General features: G+C 33.5%; 3 protein-coding genes across 3 annotated transcripts in view; all 3 read left to right on the plus strand.

The window, feature by feature from the left end:
• The first annotated feature begins 1,999 nt into the window (after nt 1-1,999).
• On the plus strand, nt 2,000-5,455 carry LOC143625798 (putative L-ascorbate peroxidase 4, peroxisomal). The gene is made up of 9 exons (XM_077096041.1): nt 2,000-2,118; nt 2,567-2,691; nt 2,776-2,825; nt 2,898-2,963; nt 3,047-3,095; nt 3,163-3,245; nt 4,100-4,182; nt 4,264-4,366; nt 5,267-5,455. The coding sequence occupies exons 1-9, from the start codon at nt 2,000-2,002 to the stop codon at nt 5,453-5,455; spliced, it is 867 nt and encodes a 288-aa protein (XP_076952156.1).
• A 5,265-nt stretch (nt 5,456-10,720) lies between these two features.
• Nucleotides 10,721-16,039, plus strand: LOC143625861 (uncharacterized). Its single transcript, XM_077096086.1, has 2 exons — nt 10,721-10,760; nt 14,366-16,039. Exon 2 carries the CDS (start codon nt 14,390-14,392, stop codon nt 16,037-16,039), a length of 1,650 nt encoding a protein of 549 aa, XP_076952201.1. The 5' UTR covers nt 10,721-10,760; nt 14,366-14,389.
• Nucleotides 15,516-21,405, plus strand: part of LOC143625907 (large ribosomal subunit protein eL6-like) — an 87,559-nt gene continuing 81,669 nt past the window's right edge. Inside the window, exon 1 of the mRNA XM_077096125.1 lies at nt 15,516-15,522. The gene's annotated coding sequence lies outside the window, so the exon portion shown is untranslated. The remainder of the gene's footprint in view (nt 15,523-21,405) is intronic.

The raw sequence follows: 21,405 nt of genomic DNA on the forward strand, positions 1-21,405 counted from the left end.
AAAGCCGAACATCAAAGACCTTTTGGTCTACTCGAGCAACCACCGGTTCCCGTTTGGAAATGGGAAGACAATGCTATGGACTTTATCACTAAACTACCCAACACCCAAACAGGAAACGATAGCATTTGGGTGATTATCGATCGTTTAACCAAATCTGCTCATTTCATTCCGATCCGTGAGAAGCATTCTGTCGAGCAGCTTGCTCAAATCTATGTTCGGGAAATTGTGTGCCGACACGGTTTACCATTGACTATCATTTCCGATCGCGATGCTCGTTTTACTTCTCATTTTTAGCGATCTCTTCAAGAAACCTTGGGAACACGTCTCGATCTTAGCACCGCTTATCATCCTCAAACAGACGGACAATCCGAGCGTACGATTCAAACACTCGAGGATATGCTACGAGCGTGTGTTCTTGATTTCGGTGGGAATTGGGATTCCCACATCCCTTTCATTGAGTTTTCTTACATAACGCAACCAAAAATGGTTTTTTTTAACACAAACTTCTTCTCCTTTTTAAGATTTAGGCTCTGAACATTTGGCTATTTAAGAGACTTTGTTTCTAACATTAGTCCACTAGGCCACCAATACAGGACAACTACCGGAACTGATAAATAGCCATATTTCTAATATTGTGTACCACGTAAATCATGAGGCAATTTAACATACGTAAGTCTTGATTAGTACAAGTGCCAAAGCAACATAACACATCTTGTCTTTCCTTTTTCCTTTTATCTTTTCAGCTTTTGCGTCGTTTTAAGTACTTTGCTCTCTTATGAGTTTATCTTTATCTAGCAAGCAAAATGGGACTGTCTGTACAAGACTGCTTTTATATATGCTACATCTATATTCGTGTTCATAACCTTTTAGTCTAATGCTTTTATCTTATAGTAACAGTTTCATGTGGTCAAACAACTTCATAAATAATTATAAACCAAAATAATTACTTTGTTTTAGCTTCCATTAGAAAAAAACAAAAAAGGAACAATATAAATATACATTGGTGTAAAAAAATGTCTCGGTCATTTATTAAATTGTGATATAAAAGAAGGAAAATGATCAAAATGCGCATTTTGATCACGTACATTCCTTGACTAGCCATCGTTTCTAGAATTTCTAAACTGGTCATTCAAGAACAGCAGACCGCCTGATTAAAATCTGTCATCCGACGGGTTATGTAACCATCCTCTACTAGAACGTGTCCGCATAAAAAGTTAGGTCCGACCGTTTTTTCAAATGATAGGTACTCAAAAGTCAAAACCGACGAGTTAGAGTGATTGTTTAAAAAAAATACCGTTGGATCCGATTGTTATGTCTGGTCGGGTGGTCAATCTAAATGGTTGGATTTTTATAAAAATAGTCGGGTAGCCAATCTAAATGATCAGATTTTTTAAAAAACAGTCGGATGGTTAAATCTTGTTAGCAGGTGGAAGGATTTTATTGGGTTACAAATCGGTGGATTGTAGATGAAAACGGGCGAATGGCATATGAAAACAGGCAGTGGATGATATTTATAATTAAGAAACAATTTTATAGTAAAAGAAATAAGCGGGTCACGGGTCTCATCAAACCCGAATAGTTTTTAAACCAAGTTATAACCTCTCGTTTATTTGTGAAACCCTTTCATCATCAAACTTGAAGTATATTATTTTTCCTTACAATAAATAACTTTAAAATCCAAAAATATATATAAAAAATTAGAAACGGTTAATGTAAAATAACCCGTAATATGAAGGATAAAAGCTATAATATATATATTTATGATTTTGAAGCATAAACAATAATAAGTTTCCCTCCATGTATTATTCCCTTCTTGTCTCTAACTCAATCCTTTACTTGCTCATTTCTTCTTCCTTCCTTATATCAGGATTACATTTGTTTAGATCCAATACACTTTTTGAACCAGATTCTACGGAGGTGATTGAATGCGTTTGATTTATTTCATACGGTTCATGTAAGCTAGTATCAACATTTACCGACATTTTGCATGACAAATCAAATGGAGGCAGCAGCACCTGTTGTGGACTCAGAGTATTTGAAGGAGATCGAAAGGACTCGTCGTCATCTTCGTTCTCTCATCTCCAACAAACAATGTGCTCCCATCATGCTTCGCTTAGCGTACGTCACGAGCTTCATATTGTTTTGTAACTGTTTTTGTTTTAGTTCTAGCCTATTGATCGATCGATGTTGGTTGAATCATTACTCTATTGTTGTTTAATCTCTGAAATGATGATCTAATAAATGTTAGAGTTGATAATAATGTTGAGTTTGTTGCATTCAGTTATAGTTACTTAGGCTAATGAGTTGAGTTTGTTAACAGTAGCTAATCCTCTACTTAGTATAAATAAGTTATCATTTGTATTCATCATTTGAATCAGGAGTGTATTTTCAGCAAATCGGATTATTATAACAATAGATACACGAACACAAGATTGTAGGATGTATCATTGTTAAAATTTTCTTTTGTAATGTTATATGGCACCGAGTTTACCTGTTAATGATTTGAATTTGTGTGTTCTAATGCTTTTGATATTCATATTCCTGAACCAAGACTTTGTTGCTTCAGATGGCATGATGCAGGCACTTACGATGTTAAAACAAAGACAGGAGGCCCAAACGGATCAATCAGGAATGAGGACGAGTACAGGCATGCAGCAAATGCTGGTTTGAAAATTGCAATTGATCTATGTGGTAACTTGTCACTCCTCATTGTTGTAAATAACCAAATGTTGATGTTCCTTTGTCACTATGCTTATTGTGTTCATCTTAAAACAGAAGAAGTGAAATCCAAACATCCCAGAGTTACATATGCTGATCTCTATCAGGTGATTGTTTTGAATATGTAATCATGAATTTATATGATTTGGCGGTTAAACTTTAACGGGAATCATGTTCAGCTTGCTGGAGTTGTTGCGGTTGAGGTGACCGGAGGGCCCACTGTTAAGTTTGTACCAGGAAGGAAGGTATATAAACTATAAACTAGTTATTCGATCAGTTAGCAAATTCAATGAGTTTGTACTTATTTTTCATAAAACATTTCAATCAGGAGTCAGACGTGTCGCCCAATGAAGGACGTCTTCCTGATGCTAGACAAGGTCAGTTAGATCATGATTTACTTTTAAAAAAAAGTTTCAAGCGTTGGACAATATAACTTTTGTGCAGGTCCATCACATCTTCGTGATGTGTTTTACCGGATGGGATTATCTGATAAGGATATAGTCGCGCTTTCGGGTGGCCACACTTTGGTGAGTTTAACCAAATCAAAGCTACACGCTTAGGCTTGTAAACGAACCGAACGTTTAATGAACTGTTCGGCCGGAAGTTCGTTTATCTATTTAGTTAAACAAACAAGAATGAAAACTTGTCTTTTTTGTTTATTTATGTTCGTTATTTTAAATTCGTTTATATTTATTCGTTTACGTTTATTTATGTTCGTTAGTTTACGTTTTTGTTTGTTTATGTTTGTTAATATATCAATACAAATTTTTAGGCCCATTACAATTATGTTTTAATAAGTTTTTAGGCCCAACATATTGTTGTTTACATTTAGATTTAATTGGTTTTAGCTTAGTTATGTTCACACATCTATGTTCAGTTATGTTCGTTCGTGAACCATTAACAAACGAACATCACACATTCATTTTCTTAGCAAACAAACAGAAACAAGAAAACCTTGTTCGTCTAACTGTTCGAGTTTGATTGTTTGTTCGGTTAAATTGAACGAACAAACATGAACATGCTTCGTTCTTGTTTGTTTGTTTCATTTACAGCCCTAAATAAAGTTGTTTCTCAACTAGTATAATAATTCTAAAAGAAACAGGAATAATAATGCATCTGAACTCTGTGTTTCCATTTATTGGAAAAACAAATTTTATATAAACCTAACTTAAGCCCATGGATTAAACACGATTAAACTGTAATACTAATAATCTAATGTATCCCCAGACCTTGTTGATAGCTTTTGCTAATTGTGGGATTTACTGGGTACGTACGGTTGCTGTTTTTGTTGTTACTAATAATCTAAACACAATTAAACACTAATACTAATAATCTAATATATATTTAAGAATAATAAAAGCTTGTTTGATCTTGACTGTAGGGGAAGGCACATACTGAGAGATCAGGATTTGATGAAAAACCTTGGACCAAAGATCCTTTGAAGTTTGACAACTCATACTTTTTGTAAGACATTTAATCTTTTTGTTCACATTTTTTCTTTTATAAAACTGAGAGTTGTGTTTATATATATGATGGATAAATCAGCGAGCTTTTAAAGGGAGATACCGATGGACTGCTGAAACTTCCTACTGATAAAGCGTTAGTCGAGGACCCAAAGTTTCGACGCTATGTTGAACTTTATGCGAAGGTATGAAGATGCATTCAGTTTTATTAAGTTGCTTCTCATATTCGAGGGAAAATGACAGAAAACTGAAAACCGAACCAAAACTAAATTAAGCGGCGTATGGGAACTGAATAACCAAACCATACAAAGAAAACGAAAGTTCGGTTTTGTATTTTTTGAAAAACGAATTTTGTAGTTCATTTCGGTTTTGTATTTTCTGTAAACCAAAAACCCTAAAAAATTGTTTTTTAATGTTTGTTATTGAATTTATGGATAAAATTTTTATTTTTGAATGTTAAGAACTGTATAAGAAATTAACAAATGTTTAGGCAGCCACAAACTTGTAAAGAACATGTTTCAAACCTGAGCAAAATCCAAGATTGTTAACAATTAAGTAACAAAAACTTTTGGCCTAAGTTCATCATATTTTGGGCCATCTTTTTCAGTCCAAAAAAATCATGCCCAAATTGCCAAAAGTAGCAAAATCGAAAAAAACCAAAACCGGAACAAACCCATCATTACAATGAACGAAAAAAATAAACTGAACAATTCTAAAAAGACTCAGTTTTTGGTTCGGTTTGAGCCCAAAACCAACCCAAACCGACCCATGCACACCCCTAAAAAGTGATACGAATGACCATTTTGACTTAGCATGTTACCTAAATTGCCATTTGACCAAATTCATAAACATAGAACCATTAAACCGTTACAAATGATTACATGAAAGTATAACTCAGTCAAACGATGGCAGACATGGATGCCACCTTTGGTCTTAAAATTTGGCATTTGTGCTGTCATGTGTCATCTCACCATTGGTGCATGTGCATATATAATTAATATAAACTTGGTCAAATTAATATTTTTTAAAGGTCATAATGGTTGTGGTTTTTCATATATCCAATTGTTGCAAACAATTGATGACAGGATGAAGATGCATTCTTCAAAGACTATGCTGAGTCACACAAGAAGCTTTCAGAGCTGGGATTTACCCCACCATCTTTTCTAAAATCAAACACTGCAGCAGCCTTGTTGGCACACACTGCTATAGGAGTTGCTGTTGCTGTTACTGTGGTCATCCTCAGCTACTTCTATGAAGCCAGTAACAGCAAGTAATCATGTAAACATTCACATAAGCACCAACACTCATATTTGATTTGCATTCATAAATAAATTGACACATTGATTGCCATTGTCATTTCCATTGATTCTCATTACTGATACGTAAATCATAACCTAAACTGACCCATACATTACTAAACGAGTAGAAATTGCTACTTATACATGCCATATAGGATTTCAAATGAAAAAAAATGATACCTGATTGGAATCGGAATCGCCTGATATTGTAATGTGGCGGTGTTGGAAATTCCTGAAGTTGGATGACTTAAATGTTGAGTTCTAATGCCTGGTTGCAATTTTGCTTTCATTTCATCCAAACAATTCTCTGATTCGGTCATGCTGAGTTCTATGTATACAACCTATAAATTAAAAGAGTAACATTTCACAATAACAAAACAATATAAATAATAATTGTAAATACGATGACAATCTATTTACAAAACAGCACAATTATACATCGCAAGGTTTAATTATCAACTTCCTTTAATAATGTTTCCTTATTTTGAAACTTATTTATTTATTTACCTACTAGTGTAAGCTTAGAAACCAAGGAATGGTACCTATACACCTATAAGGCTAGAATGCTTAGTAGCATGACAAGACCAAATCCGTATTTGTATTTTACTTGATTTTGACATATTGTTGTGGAGGTCCACATATCAATCCTTGACACTACCCAAGTCCCAAATTACTCTGGGACATTTAATTTACCTTTCTTATATTGATAGTGGGACGGTCAATGGACGCCAAATGGACGTGCACCATTGTGATTATGTCATATTATTACTTGTTTATATAAATAAGGGATTCTCTTACTTGTTTGTTTTGTTTTATTTACTCCCTCTTCTTTTCTCTTAAATACTTTTGGGTTGAATATGCTCCCTGCTGTTTTTAGTATACAATAGAATACAAAGCACTTTGGGTGTAAGTCTCATAACTTACTCTTCCTTATATTTTTATTATCTTAAATGCTTTGGATGAGGCATGCTATTGGTCAATACATTTTATATAAGTTCAAAGACTTTATATTTTGGGAATTTAGCAATATCTCCAGTATTGCTATCTTTTTTCGATCTTAAAGGTTTGGAAAGACAGGGATGATTACGTCTTTGAACCAGTGTAGGCTTTTAGGAGAAGATTTGGAGGGGGGGGGGGGGGGGATTGCTGGAATATGTATTGTTAATGCTAAAAACCAATTACCTCATTTAGTTAAGTCGATTTTTATAACAAGAAACTTATCAAATACTCGGAGTTAAGATCAATTCGATCGGTTGATTGTGAGTTGAGATCAATTCGATCGGTGCCAAGTTACGGAACTACAAATAAACTTTAAAAAATTATTAATGGCCAAATACAACAAATTAACATAACAAAAACCGCACGTTGTGCTGACGAATCGAAAACACTTCGGTTGGTATGTGGTTATGGCGCCAAAAGTAAAGCAAAACATAAAGTTATCCACACCTAAATACAACAATTTAACATATTTAAGATACAAAGAAACGCGGCAAACAAAAAAAAACATGCGCGTTGCAGTTGCGAACTAATACGAATTGTAGTCGAATTCAATGATTCCGAAATCAATGGACAAAAAAATCGCGTGCTGCGTTTGCAAACTGACGCGAATAGGGTCGGAATCGACGTTGTCGATACTAAATCGTACAAAGAAAATCACGCGTTGTGGTGGTCAACCAACATATGTTCAGTTGGTATCAGGTTACGACACCGAAATTAAAGTAATAAGCTAATTCGTTCACACCCAAAATACAAAAAATTAACATACTTAAATACAAAAACCATGACGAAAACAAAAAATATACGCGCGTTTTGGCCGCGGCTGATGGGAATTCGTTCGGAATCGACGGACAAACAAACTCACGGGAAAAAAACATGTTGCGACCACGAGTTGAAGCAAATTCGTCCGGAATCATTTGATGATATCAACAGCAAATAAAACTCGCGTTTTACGGCAACGAACCGACACGAATATAAAAAAACAAATAGAAAGCAAAAAAAGGCAACCAACCATGTTTTCATATGGCAACTGCAAAACATAAGTTCCATATCTTACCACACTATTAAAGCAATACAAAATTTTCATATGGCATTCAACTTGCATGCTCACATAGGCTTCCAACTCATCAATTTTTCATTTATATAATTTTCACATGTTAATTTGAACATTAATGTTAAGCATATATTAACTCCTAAGTTGAAAAATGTTTCAAAATAAATTGTTATAATTATCATTTATTGAGTAATAATGTGATACCTTATAATAATAATAATAATAATAATGCTAGATTATCTGATGTTTACAATTCATTAAAATGTATATAACACATACATGCGCGCGCACACACACATAGGGAAAAGTTAACGTACAAATGAAATTAGCGTGCTAATTATGAGAATCAATTAGAGTAATTATATATACAAATAGAGTAATTATGTAATTACTCTATGATGTAATTACATAATTACTCTACTTGATTCTCACAATTAGAACGTTAATTTCATTTATATTTGATCCAAATCCTATATATATGTATGTGTGTGTATGAAGTTTTATATATGTTCCGTTCGTGTGTAACACGGGATTTAACGTCGCAATATTGCAACATAAGTTGCATAACATAACCAAGAAGGTTTTTTTTTAACACAAATTTCTTCTACATTTTAAGACTTAGACTTCGGACATTTGGCTATTTAAGAGACTTCATTTCTAACACTAGGCCACCAATACAGAACAAGCATGAAGGTTTTTGCTATTGCAATTTTGGTTGCAGACGCAATTAGCTACTAAATAGCCATATTTCTAATATAGTGTACCACGTAAATCATGAGGTAATTCAACATACGTAAGCCTTGATTAGTACAAGTTCCAAAGCAGAATAACACATCTTGTCTTTCCTTTTTCCTTTTCTCTTTTCAGCTTTTCCATCGTTTAAATACTTTGCTCTCTTATGAGTTTATCTTTTATCTAGCAAGTAAAATGGGACTGTCTGTACAAGACTGCTTTTATATATACTACATCTATATTCGAGTTCATAACCTTTTAGTTTAATGCTTTTATCTTATAGTAACAGTTTCATGTGGTCAAACAACTTCATAAATAATTATAAACTATAATAATTACTTTGTTTTAGCTTCCATTAGAAACAAACAAAAAAGGAACAATATAAATAAATATATAATGGTTAAAAAAAGTCTCGGTCATTGATTAAATTGTGATATAAAAGAAGGAAAATGATCAAAATGCGCATTTTGATCACGTACATTATTCCTTGACTATCCTTTATTTCTAGAATACCTAAAGTGGTCACAGCAGACCGTCTGATTGAAATCTGTTATCCGACCGGTTATGCAACCATCCTCTACTAGACACGTGTCGGCATAAAAAGTCAGGTCCGACCGTTTTCTTTTAAATGGCAGGTACTCAAAACAGACGAGTTAGAACGACTGTTTAAAAATCTTCTTCCGTTGGATCTGATTGTTTAAAGTCTGGTCGGGTGGCCAATCTAAACGGTTGGATTAATTTTATAAAAATAGTCGGGTAGCCAATCTAAACGATCAGATTTTTATAAAAACGGTCGGATAGTTAAATCTTGTTAACAGGTGGAAGGATTTTATTGGGTTACAAATTGGGCGGAAGGTAGATAAAAACGGACGGATGGCATATGAAAACAGGCGGTCGATGATTTTTGAAGTGGATGCATTTTTTTTAGGATTTTCAAAACAAAGAGCTAGTCTTAGCTTTAAAATCCCTTTGATCAAATAACCATTTTGAGGATTTTCCCTATAAATTAAAAATGATTCATTTGATAACTAATTACCAAATGATTCCCACTTGAACCCCTCTCAAACCGGAATCATTCATAAAGTTGTGTACAACGTGGGTTTTCATTTTGTAAAAATTTGACATACTACGTCATATTATCTTCTTTTGTCATTATCATACTGGAGAGGTATCTCCAAAAGACTTCAGATTAACATTCTTTTCTTATTGACAATTCAAAGGATAACATCCTTCATACTCTTTTGTTAATTCAGTCGATCAGTCTTAAAACATATTATAGTTTTGTATTCCTGATTGCATGAAACAAACGATCTTTTAGCCATTTTATAACCAAAATTGTGAAAGAGAAGTGGGACAGCTTCCAATGAAGTTTTGTGGGGTGCGCAATTCGTAGAAATTTCATAGAACCAGTCTACTCTCCCAGAACCATATTGGACACGGTAATGAGGGGATGGCCGACTAAGAAGAGAAATTTGTAAACCGTTAGAGCATTCAGAACGTCTATGTTTATAACCGTTATTTCAAGGACATCAAGTCTACTAGTGGTTGGAGACTAAGAGTTAACAAGGGAAAGTTCAAGCTGTCGAGATTTCATTGGAAAATTTGGGTGTCTAGACTGATCTCCATTCATGTGGGAGAATAATGGAAAAATTGTTAAAAAAATGAGTTTATAACAAGATAGGAAGATGATTTTTTTTCCAAACTTTGGACTCAAGTAATTATAGTTATATGTACGGTATATAGATAATTGTTTTTAGGGTTAGTTTATTTCTACTGTGTGATAGTTTCTCAACGAATCAAACCGTTTCCAAAATTGATGTAAATATGAGTAGGATATCAATGCTTGAAGTTGTCTGGTTGGAGCAACGACTTGTGCGAAATTTAAGATTTTGCTGCTGGTGCGCAGCACCCTAATGCATGGTTGCCCATTTATGTTTATTTCTCATTAGGCTTTGTGATTATTACAAATTTACACTTAAACCCGCCATTATAATAGGAACCTTATAAAATTGAGAATCAACATGTGCATTACACCACCTTAATATCCCTAAGCTATAAGCCCTTTAGCGTTTAGATGATATCTACGAAAAATAATAGTTTGTAAAAGTTATGTTAACTACTACTATTTTTTACTGTACTCCACGGTCTACGTAGAATGATTCACACTTTTATAGGTGACTGATTCTGTATATATTTATAAGAAATGATATTTTATTATAAACACATACTTCAGTTTATTCATTTTGAAAACTTCACAATTCTGAGTTTTAGAAAAGCAAAGAATATGATACGATAGTAAATAAATGACTTATAGCTTTTGTGGGTTTCCATGTCCACTTTTTCTTTATATAGTGCTTGAAGCTGATCAAACTATTGTGTACTTTAGAGATTGAGTGTCTGCGGTTCGCTATCTTTTTTTGGTATCACCAACCGGGACACTCGAAGCACAAAGCATCACCTTTATGCAATTCCAGTAACCTTGGCTGTCTTCTTCTTCAGGTATGCCACTGCATTTGATATTAATGGCAAACTTTATTACATTCTTTCTCAAAAACAATTGCAGATTTTTGACATTCTCATATTAGTTGCAAAGTTTTTTTTCTTCTATAAACGTTCAAGAAAATACTAGTTATTGAATAGTTAATTTATTGATGATGGAGATGAATAATTTTCTTGCTAAATATATAAAAAGACAATGACATATGAAAGTTGTAACCATGCAAAATAATAATAATTTCTCAAGTCACACCTTTTACCGTGTGTTCGTATTACTCAATAGCTCTCATATACCTTATTATCTCACTATCATAAATCATTCGTTAGTCATATATAGAAGCTTATCATGACCAACATGGGCTTTAACACTTTGTATATGGTTTAATCTTATGCTTATGTTTAATCTTTATTTACAACTGTCATTAATATCGTCACATAGGTTTTAGACACGCATGATTTCCAAGGACAAAAGCTAAGTAATGCATTTGTTAGTTATATCTATATATTTTTTAATTATGTCCCACATTTTATACAATTTTAACATAACGTAACGAGAAATCATTTAAAATTTTAAATAAAACGTACGCAATATTATATGATGGGGCCCGCTTGAACTTTGTTAGGCATCCATCTTTCCACACAGATGGGTGTTTTTATGTTTGATAGTCTTGGGACACTCATTAAAGCATGACCACCTAAATCAATTCAATGTTACGAAAACTTCACATAAAATCCTTCAAATACTATTGTAAATACTTTGCTGAGTTGATTTGCTGGTTATCTTGTGTGAACTTGAAAAAACTAAAATACGAATCATAACCGAAAATCAATCCAATAAAGACACAGATGTCTTGGTTGTGAATTTTTACAGTCTAGTGTTATGGTTAAGTTATGATTGATTATTGAATGTACATTTAATAACTAAATAAAGTTTTATTATAGTTTTTTCATATATTAATGTAGCCGTTGCAGTTTCCTCTATAAGTTGACAAGTTTTTTCCTCAAAAGTTGAGCAGACTTATTAACTGAAATGAGTGCACCTTACCCATCCATGTTTTAACCTGGCAACTTAGCATATCATCATGTCATATTTTAAACAGACATACAAGTATATTTTTCTTTTCTCTTAGTTATTAGTTGTCCTTGTTTTAAACCGTCACCTTATCAACTATTTTTCTCTTTATTTAATCAGTATTAATTTATATCTTTTATAATTTTTGTCCATGATCCCAAATTAACTTATTGCAAAATTCATTTTGATCATTACAGAAGTAAAACTTTCTTTTGTTGGTCCGTAAATAAAAACAGTATGCTTGATTGTAGGTAATGGAATAAAAGTGGAATAGAATGAGAGAATGAATATAATGAACAATGGAATGAAATCGTTCATTATCATTCCTTTATATTGTTTGATTAACCTGAGGGAATAAAATGAATTATTACTTTATGTTATTTGGTATCCAAAAAAATTATAGGAATGAAATAGAAATAAAAAAACACTCGTATCTCACAATCGAAGTTTTATATAATTTTTTTTTACCAAATGGTACGTGGTGGTAGCTCCGGCGACGAAAATGGTAGCAGCGGTGGCGACAGTGGTAGTGGTGGCACGTGGTTGTTGTTCTTGTTAGATGGTGGTGGTGTTGTAAAATTAAGGTGAATGAGGAATGAAATGAAAAAAAAAATAAGGGTGAGAATGAATGACTTTGATTAAAAATATGATTCCATGTTTAATGGATGAATTCATTTTATTAAGCAACCAAACATCATTTCTTCATCCCACGTAATAAATCATTCTATTCACACTTGAATACCAAACGTTATGTAAGTAGTTTTAGACAAACCTGCATTAAAGGGCGTATACAAATATTCTCCATTTATTATATGTCAAATAAAGCTTCCTCACGTGTTACCGTTCCTTTTCAAATGTGCTTAGGATGATTGCACCTTATGCAACATCATTTGTATTTTCTACATTTCACTGTCTTTCTCTAGAGTTTACTAAACTTGACTTTTCTTCCCTAAACTATTAATAAAAATGCAATATGACCCTTATGGCCTTATTGCCAATGTTTTAGAAATCGGTTTTTTACTCATACCGGATTGGACAAAAAAATGGTACAACCGGTTGCATCGGAAGGTTCAACCAGGTTATGTAGTTTACCTTGTAATTTGATATAATTGCAATTTCAACTCAAAAAATAACCTAAAAACATACGATTTCATAATAAAATATAATCCAAAAGTTAATTCATAATTAAAAAAATAGTACAACACTACTCGTTTTTAAAAAAATAATATAAAAGTATACTTGTTTCAATGTTAATCACTAGGTTAAAAGTAATTTTTAAAAAATATAGGCCACAAAATATCAAAAATCTCTTAGGCTTTAAACCGGTAACCGGTATTTTAGAAACCGCCGGTTCAATGTTCTAACAAACCGTTCAGGCTTAAAATATCGGCTTGATATGAGAAACCCGGTACCGGTTCAACCGGCCGGTATGAACAGGTATTTAAAATACTGCTTATTGGTATAGTTTGAATTTTTAATAAACGTCCTTATATTTTATACTTTTAATTTTAATAAATCTCATAACTTTATAAATTTCTTTAACTATTATTTTATTAGTTTGAATATTATATGCTATATTACCATTTCGATTTTGTTACTTTTTTCTTTCTATTTTTATGTTATATACCGTTTCGACTCAGTTATTCTTTTCTATGTTTTACGTGATTGGTCTAATTTTTGCGTATTAATGTGGTGTTTGATTCAATGTTTTACGTCTATTCTATTTTAGTTAAATGGTCTTTCGGCGATACCGTTTCTATTTAGTTATTCTTTTTCATGTTTTACATTTCAACTTAGTTATTCTTTTCTATATTTTACTTTATAAGTTTATTTTACTTATTTAATTTTAATAAACTCTATACCAGTATTGGTATTCATTTTAATAGTTTCCATATGTATATACTTTATAAGTTTATATTTAACTTATATGTTTTACGAATTAACACACATGCGTGATTTAACGTTTTTATGTTTATTTTTTTTGTTGAACGGTCCAGCCGCAAAGTCCGAATCCTAATAGTATTTGTAAGAACGCAGAAATGCTAATCACTTTAAAACTTTGAGCTCATGATTATGCTACGTTTCTGTTGACCATTGATTCAGATATTCACCTAAGATGTGACACTAGAATTTTACTAAAAGACTCACCGACAAACTGAATTTAGATACTATTCTCATTTCTCACACCACTCCGATTCTATACTTCACACCTCCAAACGTTTTAAAACGACTGTTTAACAAATATTCAAATGGCCAATTGACAAATACTCAAATGGCTATTTTCAAAAGTAAAGAAAGAAACTATGATTTGAAATTATGAATTTAAAATAATGGCCATTTGACCAAAATGAAAACGACCATTTTGAAAAGTAAACGGCTGTTTGAGAAATCCTTAAAAGATCATTTGAAAACGGTGTAGGATTAGATTTTAGATGACTTGTTTGTAGCATGCCCCTAGACTTAATCACAAAAACAACTACTATGAGTTTATGATGGGTAAGTTCTAAAATAATCTTTTTTTTTTAATCTTGTGTAGCTAACTTTTGTAAAGCAAGAAAAAATGAGGAGAATGATGGCGGAACTTCCAATCCCTCCAAAATGGAAACGACTATGGGATACATGGGATCTCCGAGGCTTCATCATCTTAAGTCTTTCATTACAAACGTTTCTGATCTTTGTTGCTCCCTTTCGAAAACGAACCAAAAACAACTGGGTAATCATGCCATTGTGGATTGCATACCTGCTAGCCGACTGGGCGGCTAACTTTGCGGTCGGGCTTATCTCTAACAGCCAAGGGAACCCCAATGAAGCCCCGGGGAAGAAAAACAGGAACCCGGTGGAAAACGAAGACCTTCTTGCCTTCTGGGCACCATTTCTTTTGGTGCACCTTGGTGGTCCGGACACCATTACGGCTTTTGCATTGGAAGATAACGAGTTGTGGCTCCGTCATCTCCTCGGCCTTGTCTTCCAATGCATAGCTGCGATTTATGTGTTTGTTCAGTCACTTCCGGATAATGGGCTATGGATTCCTACTATGTTGATGTTCATGACAGGAATCATCAAATATGTGGAGAGAACGCGCTCGCTGTATCTGGCGAGTGCTGATAGATTCAAAGAGATAATCCTTACAGAGGCGGATCCAGGCTCCAACTACGCAAAAATGATGGGCGAATACAAATCCAAGAAAGATGCCAAACTGCCCACTTCAATCGAAATAGTAAAAGATAGATCAACGGGTGCGACCGAATCAGCCAACAAGGCTAAGAAAGGGAACCTAACAGAACTGGAGGTGGTGCAGTATGGGCATCAGTTCTATGAAAAATTTAGAGGTCTTGTTGTTGACATGATCTTCAGCCGCAAGGAACGGAATCAGAGCCGCGATTTCTTCTTGAATAGGAATGCGAGAGACGCGTTCAAAGTGGTGGAGGTCGAGTTAAACTTCATCTATGAAGTTTTATTCACCAAGCTTCCTGTGGTGTATGGAAGAATTGGATTCATTAGTAGGTTCTTCGCGCTAGCCACCGTGTGTTTAGCCATTGTCTTATTCATAATGAAAGGCAAATCCAACTACCATGAAGCTGATGTTACTATTACCTATGGTTTGCTCTTTGGGGCATTGGTTTTGGATTTGAGTGCTCTATTCATGCTTCTCTTTTCAGACTGGACCATCATTTTTCTTCGGAAATCGCCGGATTTGGAGCCCGACAACTCTCTCAAGAGCAAAATTATTACTAGTTTACTCACACTCCGCACTGAGGGCACATTTGATCAGGCCTCCAAAAGCAAGAATGCGAAGAAAAGCAGTAATTCTCAAGCCAAATCTGGTAGTTGGCAGATGCCAGTTATGAATCGAAGGTGGTCCGAAACCGTTTCAACTTTCAATCTTATCGACTACTGCTTGCACCCTCTTGCGCGTCCATGGCAAAAAGTTTTCGACAAGTTGGGGGTTATCGGGTTTGTTGATAGCATAGTTTATGTAAACACTCAACCGTTCTGCAAAGATTCCACAGATCTTAGAGATTTCATCTTCAAGGAGCTCAAGTCAAAGTCAGAGCTCGCGGATGACTTGGAAACCTCAAAAGAGATCAGTTCAGCACGCGGAGATTGGGTGCTTAGAGTCGAAGAAGGTTGGAGTGGCTTGCTCAAATACATTGGAGGCGTCGACTACGATCAAAGTATTATTCAATGGCACATCGCTACTGAGATTTAAGGTTTGCGTATAATTATGTGATTCTGATAGAATACATTGGTTAGGGTTTATTGTAAGTAAAAATGTGTGTTATAATTCTGATAGAATACACTGTCTTAGAGCTTTTTCGGCCTCGTTTTGGGCTACTATTTTTCAGTTGTGTTCTAATATTGTTGGGGCTGAATTAATCATTTGGGCTGCTGTTGTTCAGCTTAGCATTTATGTTGTTGGACATTTTGGCATATTTTTGTTATGTTGTTGATGTTGATTTTGCAACTAGTGTGTGGCTAAACCTTTAAATCAAGGTACAAATTGAAGGATTATGCATGAATTAGTTATTGGCTTACAAATGTTTTTTTAATACAATTTTGAGTTTTTGATTATTATTTTACTTTCTTTTTCCTAGTTGGGTTATTCAAATAGAGAACATGCTTATTCGAATTTTAGGCGAATTCAAATCGAATTTAAGATTTAAATTTTTAATAACCCAAATTCGATTCGATGAGCATTCCTAGTTGAAGCTGATTTTGGCCTTAACGTTTTAACATTTGTGATTCAAATGAAATATATTAGTTTGGGGTTATTGTAATTATATCTACAGTAATTGTGATACATGATTTGATTAGGTTTCCTTTGTTGTTAAAATTGAAAAGAATCTTGAATTCATATTATTTGAAACTTTTGATAGGAACCCGGAAGGGCTGAAGCTGATTTTGGTCGGTTTGATGTTAAAACTGTGGTGAGAAACATCTACATTCTGTTTTCTCAAAGTGAATTGCAGATAGCCGATAAAACCCAAGAAATAATGGATTTGGTTAAACCATCTACACCTTTACCCTCTTGGTTCACCGAGGAGGATCTTGAAGTCTATGCGGCTTTGTATGAGAAGTCCGGATTTCGTACCGCACTCCAAGTTCCCTACAGGTATATATAGTTTGGTTTAGACAGTTTGTTAAAAAAGATTTGTAGTTTGACGTTCGGGGCAGTAATATTTAATTTAACATAATGTATGTAGGACAATGGACATGGTTGGGTCCGAGGTTCAAGATCCTAAAGTCGATGATCATGGGCGAGGAAGACTATGTGTTAAAGATTCCTGGAATGGGTGATTACATAAGGAGCGGAGAGGTGAAGAAGTACGTGCCCAACCAAGAGACAATATATGTCCCTCATGGTTCTCATTTTCTCCCCGAGCAATTCCCCGACAAGGTGAATGAACTCGTGCTTGACTTTCTCAACCGCCACAAGCATCTAGTAGTAGCTTAGCTCGTTTCCATGAGCGAGAAATAAGACGAGTGGACTCGCACTTTTAGTTTTCTGACTGTGTTGTAATCTTCCTGTTTGATGTGTGTTTATTTAATAAAGAACTCTATTCCAAAGTGTTGAGCCATGATGGCTAGAGGATTTTCTCTAACATTAAGTTAAAACTACGTTATTTTTTCACATTTGAATTAGAGATAGTGATTAGTATGGCGTTCAGGTTGGCGGATTGGCATATTTGTACGGCTTAACCCGGACCCGACAAACATATGGCTTTTCATTTCTTTTAGGCTATCATCGATGGATTATTATTTGTGCTTGGATATTTATTCTAGCCTAGTTTTTAGATTCTTCTATGCTCGCTTTGCGTGTGTTTCTCATATTGGTCAAAGGGTCAACATTGACAAGTCAGGGGCAGAATGGTCAGTTAGTGATAATACAGATTGCTAGGGGTAATTTGGGAATTTGGGATTTTATGGAAGCAGACGTGTTCATGGTCAATTTGGGTTTTTAGTCAAAGTGACTTTCTAGATAATTTGGGAAGGTCAGTTTTTACTTCCTTGTCAATGTCGACCCTTCGACTAGTTTTGACTCTGTTGGAGTCAACCATTTCTATTGTCCTACAAACACAATGTGGGGTAGGTTCATATACATTTTAATCTTAACATGATAACGTAGGAAATAATACCAATTTATAAAAAAATGAGAACGTAAGAAACAATACCAACTACAATACCAATCTACATAAACAATGATTTGTAATAACAAAGAAAAAACCCTAAAAATTACAACAAAAGAATCAAAATCAATAACAAAATAATAACAACAAATACCAACAAATACTTATAACAGCAAAAGAAAAAATCTAATAATAACAACAAAATATAAACAAGCAAATACTTATAACGTCTCATAATCGAAAATTAGCAAATACAAACAAAAAATAACAACAAACACCTATAAAAATAAAAAATAATAAAACAAGCAAATTTGTTCTTGTTTCAACATTATGTTAAATTGGGTTCCCACTGTTTTTATGTTAAGAATAAAATGTATTTGATCTTGTTTTAACATTATGTTAAATCGACCTTTTAGTTATTTGGAAGTTTGGAATTTGGTCGATGTAGTGATTGGGCTGGGTTTACTTGTTAGTTGTTACTTTGGTAGACTAATTCTGTTTATATTGGGCCGGATGTATCTGGGCTACAAAGATGATATTTTCTTTAATTGGGCCGATCTTCGTTCTCATCAATATTTTAGTTTTGATATGTTGTTTGTAAATTGTAGGCCATTAAACGATCACACGTCTACATATATTTATAAAACACAAATATCTTTTATTAATTTGATAACTGTTCTATAAATCAAGCTTTACAAAGGAAATGTCTTCATATAATGACATTTTGAAAAGTTAAAGATACCATGAAAAGATGTATCTAGTAATTAGGGAAAAATGACAAACTCTTTGGGATATTCCAGTATAAAGTTGGTTGTGTCTAAAAAATGTAAGAAGTGATCTGAATGTGTCACGTGGATGTTGTTGGTTTCTATGGAAGATGAGTATCTGCATCCATTTATCCACACATGTTACGCCACAATCAAATGACAAAACACAACATTTGCACCGGTAAGACCATGAAAAGCTCGAACTAGATCAAACAAGCACTTGAAACCACTTAACTAGGACTAAACTACCGCACCTTGCGCTAGCAAGTCCACGAATACCTCAACCAAGATTATATGTTTTTGTGTAGGTTGTATAATTTTGTTGATATTTAACGTACACATGTTTAGGGTATATGTATTTCTATATAATTTATATATATTTATTGATACCTGAAATAGATGTGTAGGTTATATATGTATATGTTCGTGTCATGAATCACAAACATATTTTCTAGATGCGTAGTGACGGTTGTTATTGTTGTGGTCTATAAGGAGCACTTTATATATAGTAATTAGCACATGAACGTGAATAACATGAGGAAAACACTGTGGAGAGAAATATATAAAAAAATAATTGTTGGTGCTGATTTTAAAATTTGAAACAAATTAAAATGATAATGTCATTTGAAAATTGAAATGAACCCTAGTGAAATGATGGTTTGAAAAAGCACCCACTTCACGTCTATAATGTGAACATGTAATATTGGGTGGTTATTAACCAACGCCTTTTGATACCATTGAAAGAGCGGATAAACCCAAAATAAACTAACATTAGCATACTAGAGCATGAGTGTTGCGACTAGTTGTTTTTGAAAATCAAAGCATAGATGACACACACACTTTGTGACGTTATATTTGAAAAGCACGAAAAAGTGAACAAACTCCGTTTTCAATTAAATTTATGCTGGATTGTCGTATAAAAAAAAGACAGCTACAAAAATCATAAAAACCAATACATGTAGCGGTTCCTGTAATAACGACACCTATGCTGATTTTGTTTGGTAGAAATTGATTTGGGTCGTCATAACATGAGTACGATACCGATACCCGTATAGCTATGTATATATGCAACTCTTTTGCTTCAAAGTATTCACGAGCTGCTGTCCAATGTCTATTTAGATTGATATGGGCCAGACATCCCAAATATCCCAATGTCTATTCATGATTGTATATATCTAAATTGGCTATATGTAAATTGTTCACGTACTACACATATATATAACCTCCTTAGTAGACATATTCAAACTTGTGATTACATGTATTTTATTACAAAATTACATATGTTGAATATTAAAACAGTCTAAAACTATCCTCAGTTAATATTAAATATCAAAATAAATATGTTAAAAATAAGTTAATAGTTGGTTGTTAGGAGTTTTAAAGTTCTATTTACATATATGTAAACTTATGATTAGATATATGTAGTCACAAATATTGTATAATAAATGATAAAAGTACTCTTAAATAATATTAACTATATAAAATAAATAAATAAATAAAATAATTAGTTAAATGCTTATTTTAGAAAAAAATAGTTTTGCTACTTAATTATAGTGAGAAAAGCATAAAGTTTTCCAACTCAAGAACTCTAGAAGAAACAAAAAAAGTCATGGTGCCAAGATTGTTCCATACTCCCTTCTAGGTAATATTTTATCTAATTGGTCAATAATTGTCTTAAAATTTCCAAGAATAGCTACATGTCAACGTCATGAATCCTATATATGATGGAACTTTCATGATTTCCACATGGACATTGTAGATGTTAAAAGAAATGTTGATGACCATCATTACTATGAATAGATTCACACTTCAGTTTCCTAACATTTTCTTTAGGATTTACTAGCGGTGATTTTCCTTTAAATAAAATACCAATATTTAATGTAGGTAGCCCTAGAAATAAGGATTACTTTCATATTTTTCATTTTATTACATAACATGATAAATGATTCTTAATCAAACGATAGCCGGATCACAAGACCAAACTTTCGCATAAAGTAATCTCGACTACAAGTCAACGCGATAAGGTTTCTCAAACGACAACGTTTTGTTTTTTTCACTTACAGAACCAAATAAATATAAAAAATAAATACATATAAACGAATTGTCGTTGCAACAAGATGTCACAAGTTTTTCCTTTCCTTTTATTTAGAACAAAGAAAAATAAATAAATAAATAAATTCCATCTATACCGACGACACGATATCAAAATAGGGTTTCAAGTTAGCGGTCATATTTCGCGTATCCCTCCAAAAGTTTGACCAAGCCCTATATCTACGACATGTCTTTGCTAAAGCCGAGCCATGCCGGCGTATTGGGAGAGCGTCACTATAGGGTCTGATTCTTGTAGTTTGTAATAATGGGCCAAGGTTCCTCACGACCAAGACACTGTATTAACTCCTCCATCATCCATCCCCAAGGGGACATGGCAGATTTCGATGTTGTAAGACTTACTTAAAACATAACCCATTTTTCTTTATTAACACTTTAAGACACAATTTCATTTCACTTAATTGTTCCCACTTTTGAACACTTAAAAACATATCTTACTAAGAATGCATACAATCCCAAAATAAGTATAAACGGGTACTACAACTCACCTAGATACATACCGTTTCAACCACATATCTGATATTTTCCTCCTCCTACACATCTGAACATATTGCTCAAAGTCCCATATGAAA

The sequence above is a fragment of the Bidens hawaiensis genome, unplaced genomic scaffold (assembly GCF_021521415.1).
Source record: "Bidens hawaiensis isolate Kalapana, Puna unplaced genomic scaffold, B.hawaiensis_p1.1 tig00004242_1, whole genome shotgun sequence".
In the NCBI taxonomy this organism is placed as follows: Eukaryota; Viridiplantae; Streptophyta; class Magnoliopsida; order Asterales; family Asteraceae; genus Bidens; species Bidens hawaiensis.

Coding starts and splice junctions, on each gene's coding strand:
- LOC143625798 (XM_077096041.1), top strand. CDS start 2,000: ATGGAGGCAGCAGCACCTGTTGTGGACTCAGAGTATTTGAAGGAGATC. Junction 2,964..3,046: donor AGTTTGTACCAGGAAGGAAG/GTATATAAACTA, acceptor CATTTCAATCAG/GAGTCAGACGTGTCGCCCAA. Junction 4,367..5,266: donor ATGTTGAACTTTATGCGAAG/GTATGAAGATGC, acceptor AATTGATGACAG/GATGAAGATGCATTCTTCAA.
- LOC143625861 (XM_077096086.1), top strand. CDS start 14,390: ATGAGGAGAATGATGGCGGAACTTCCAATCCCTCCAAAATGGAAACGA.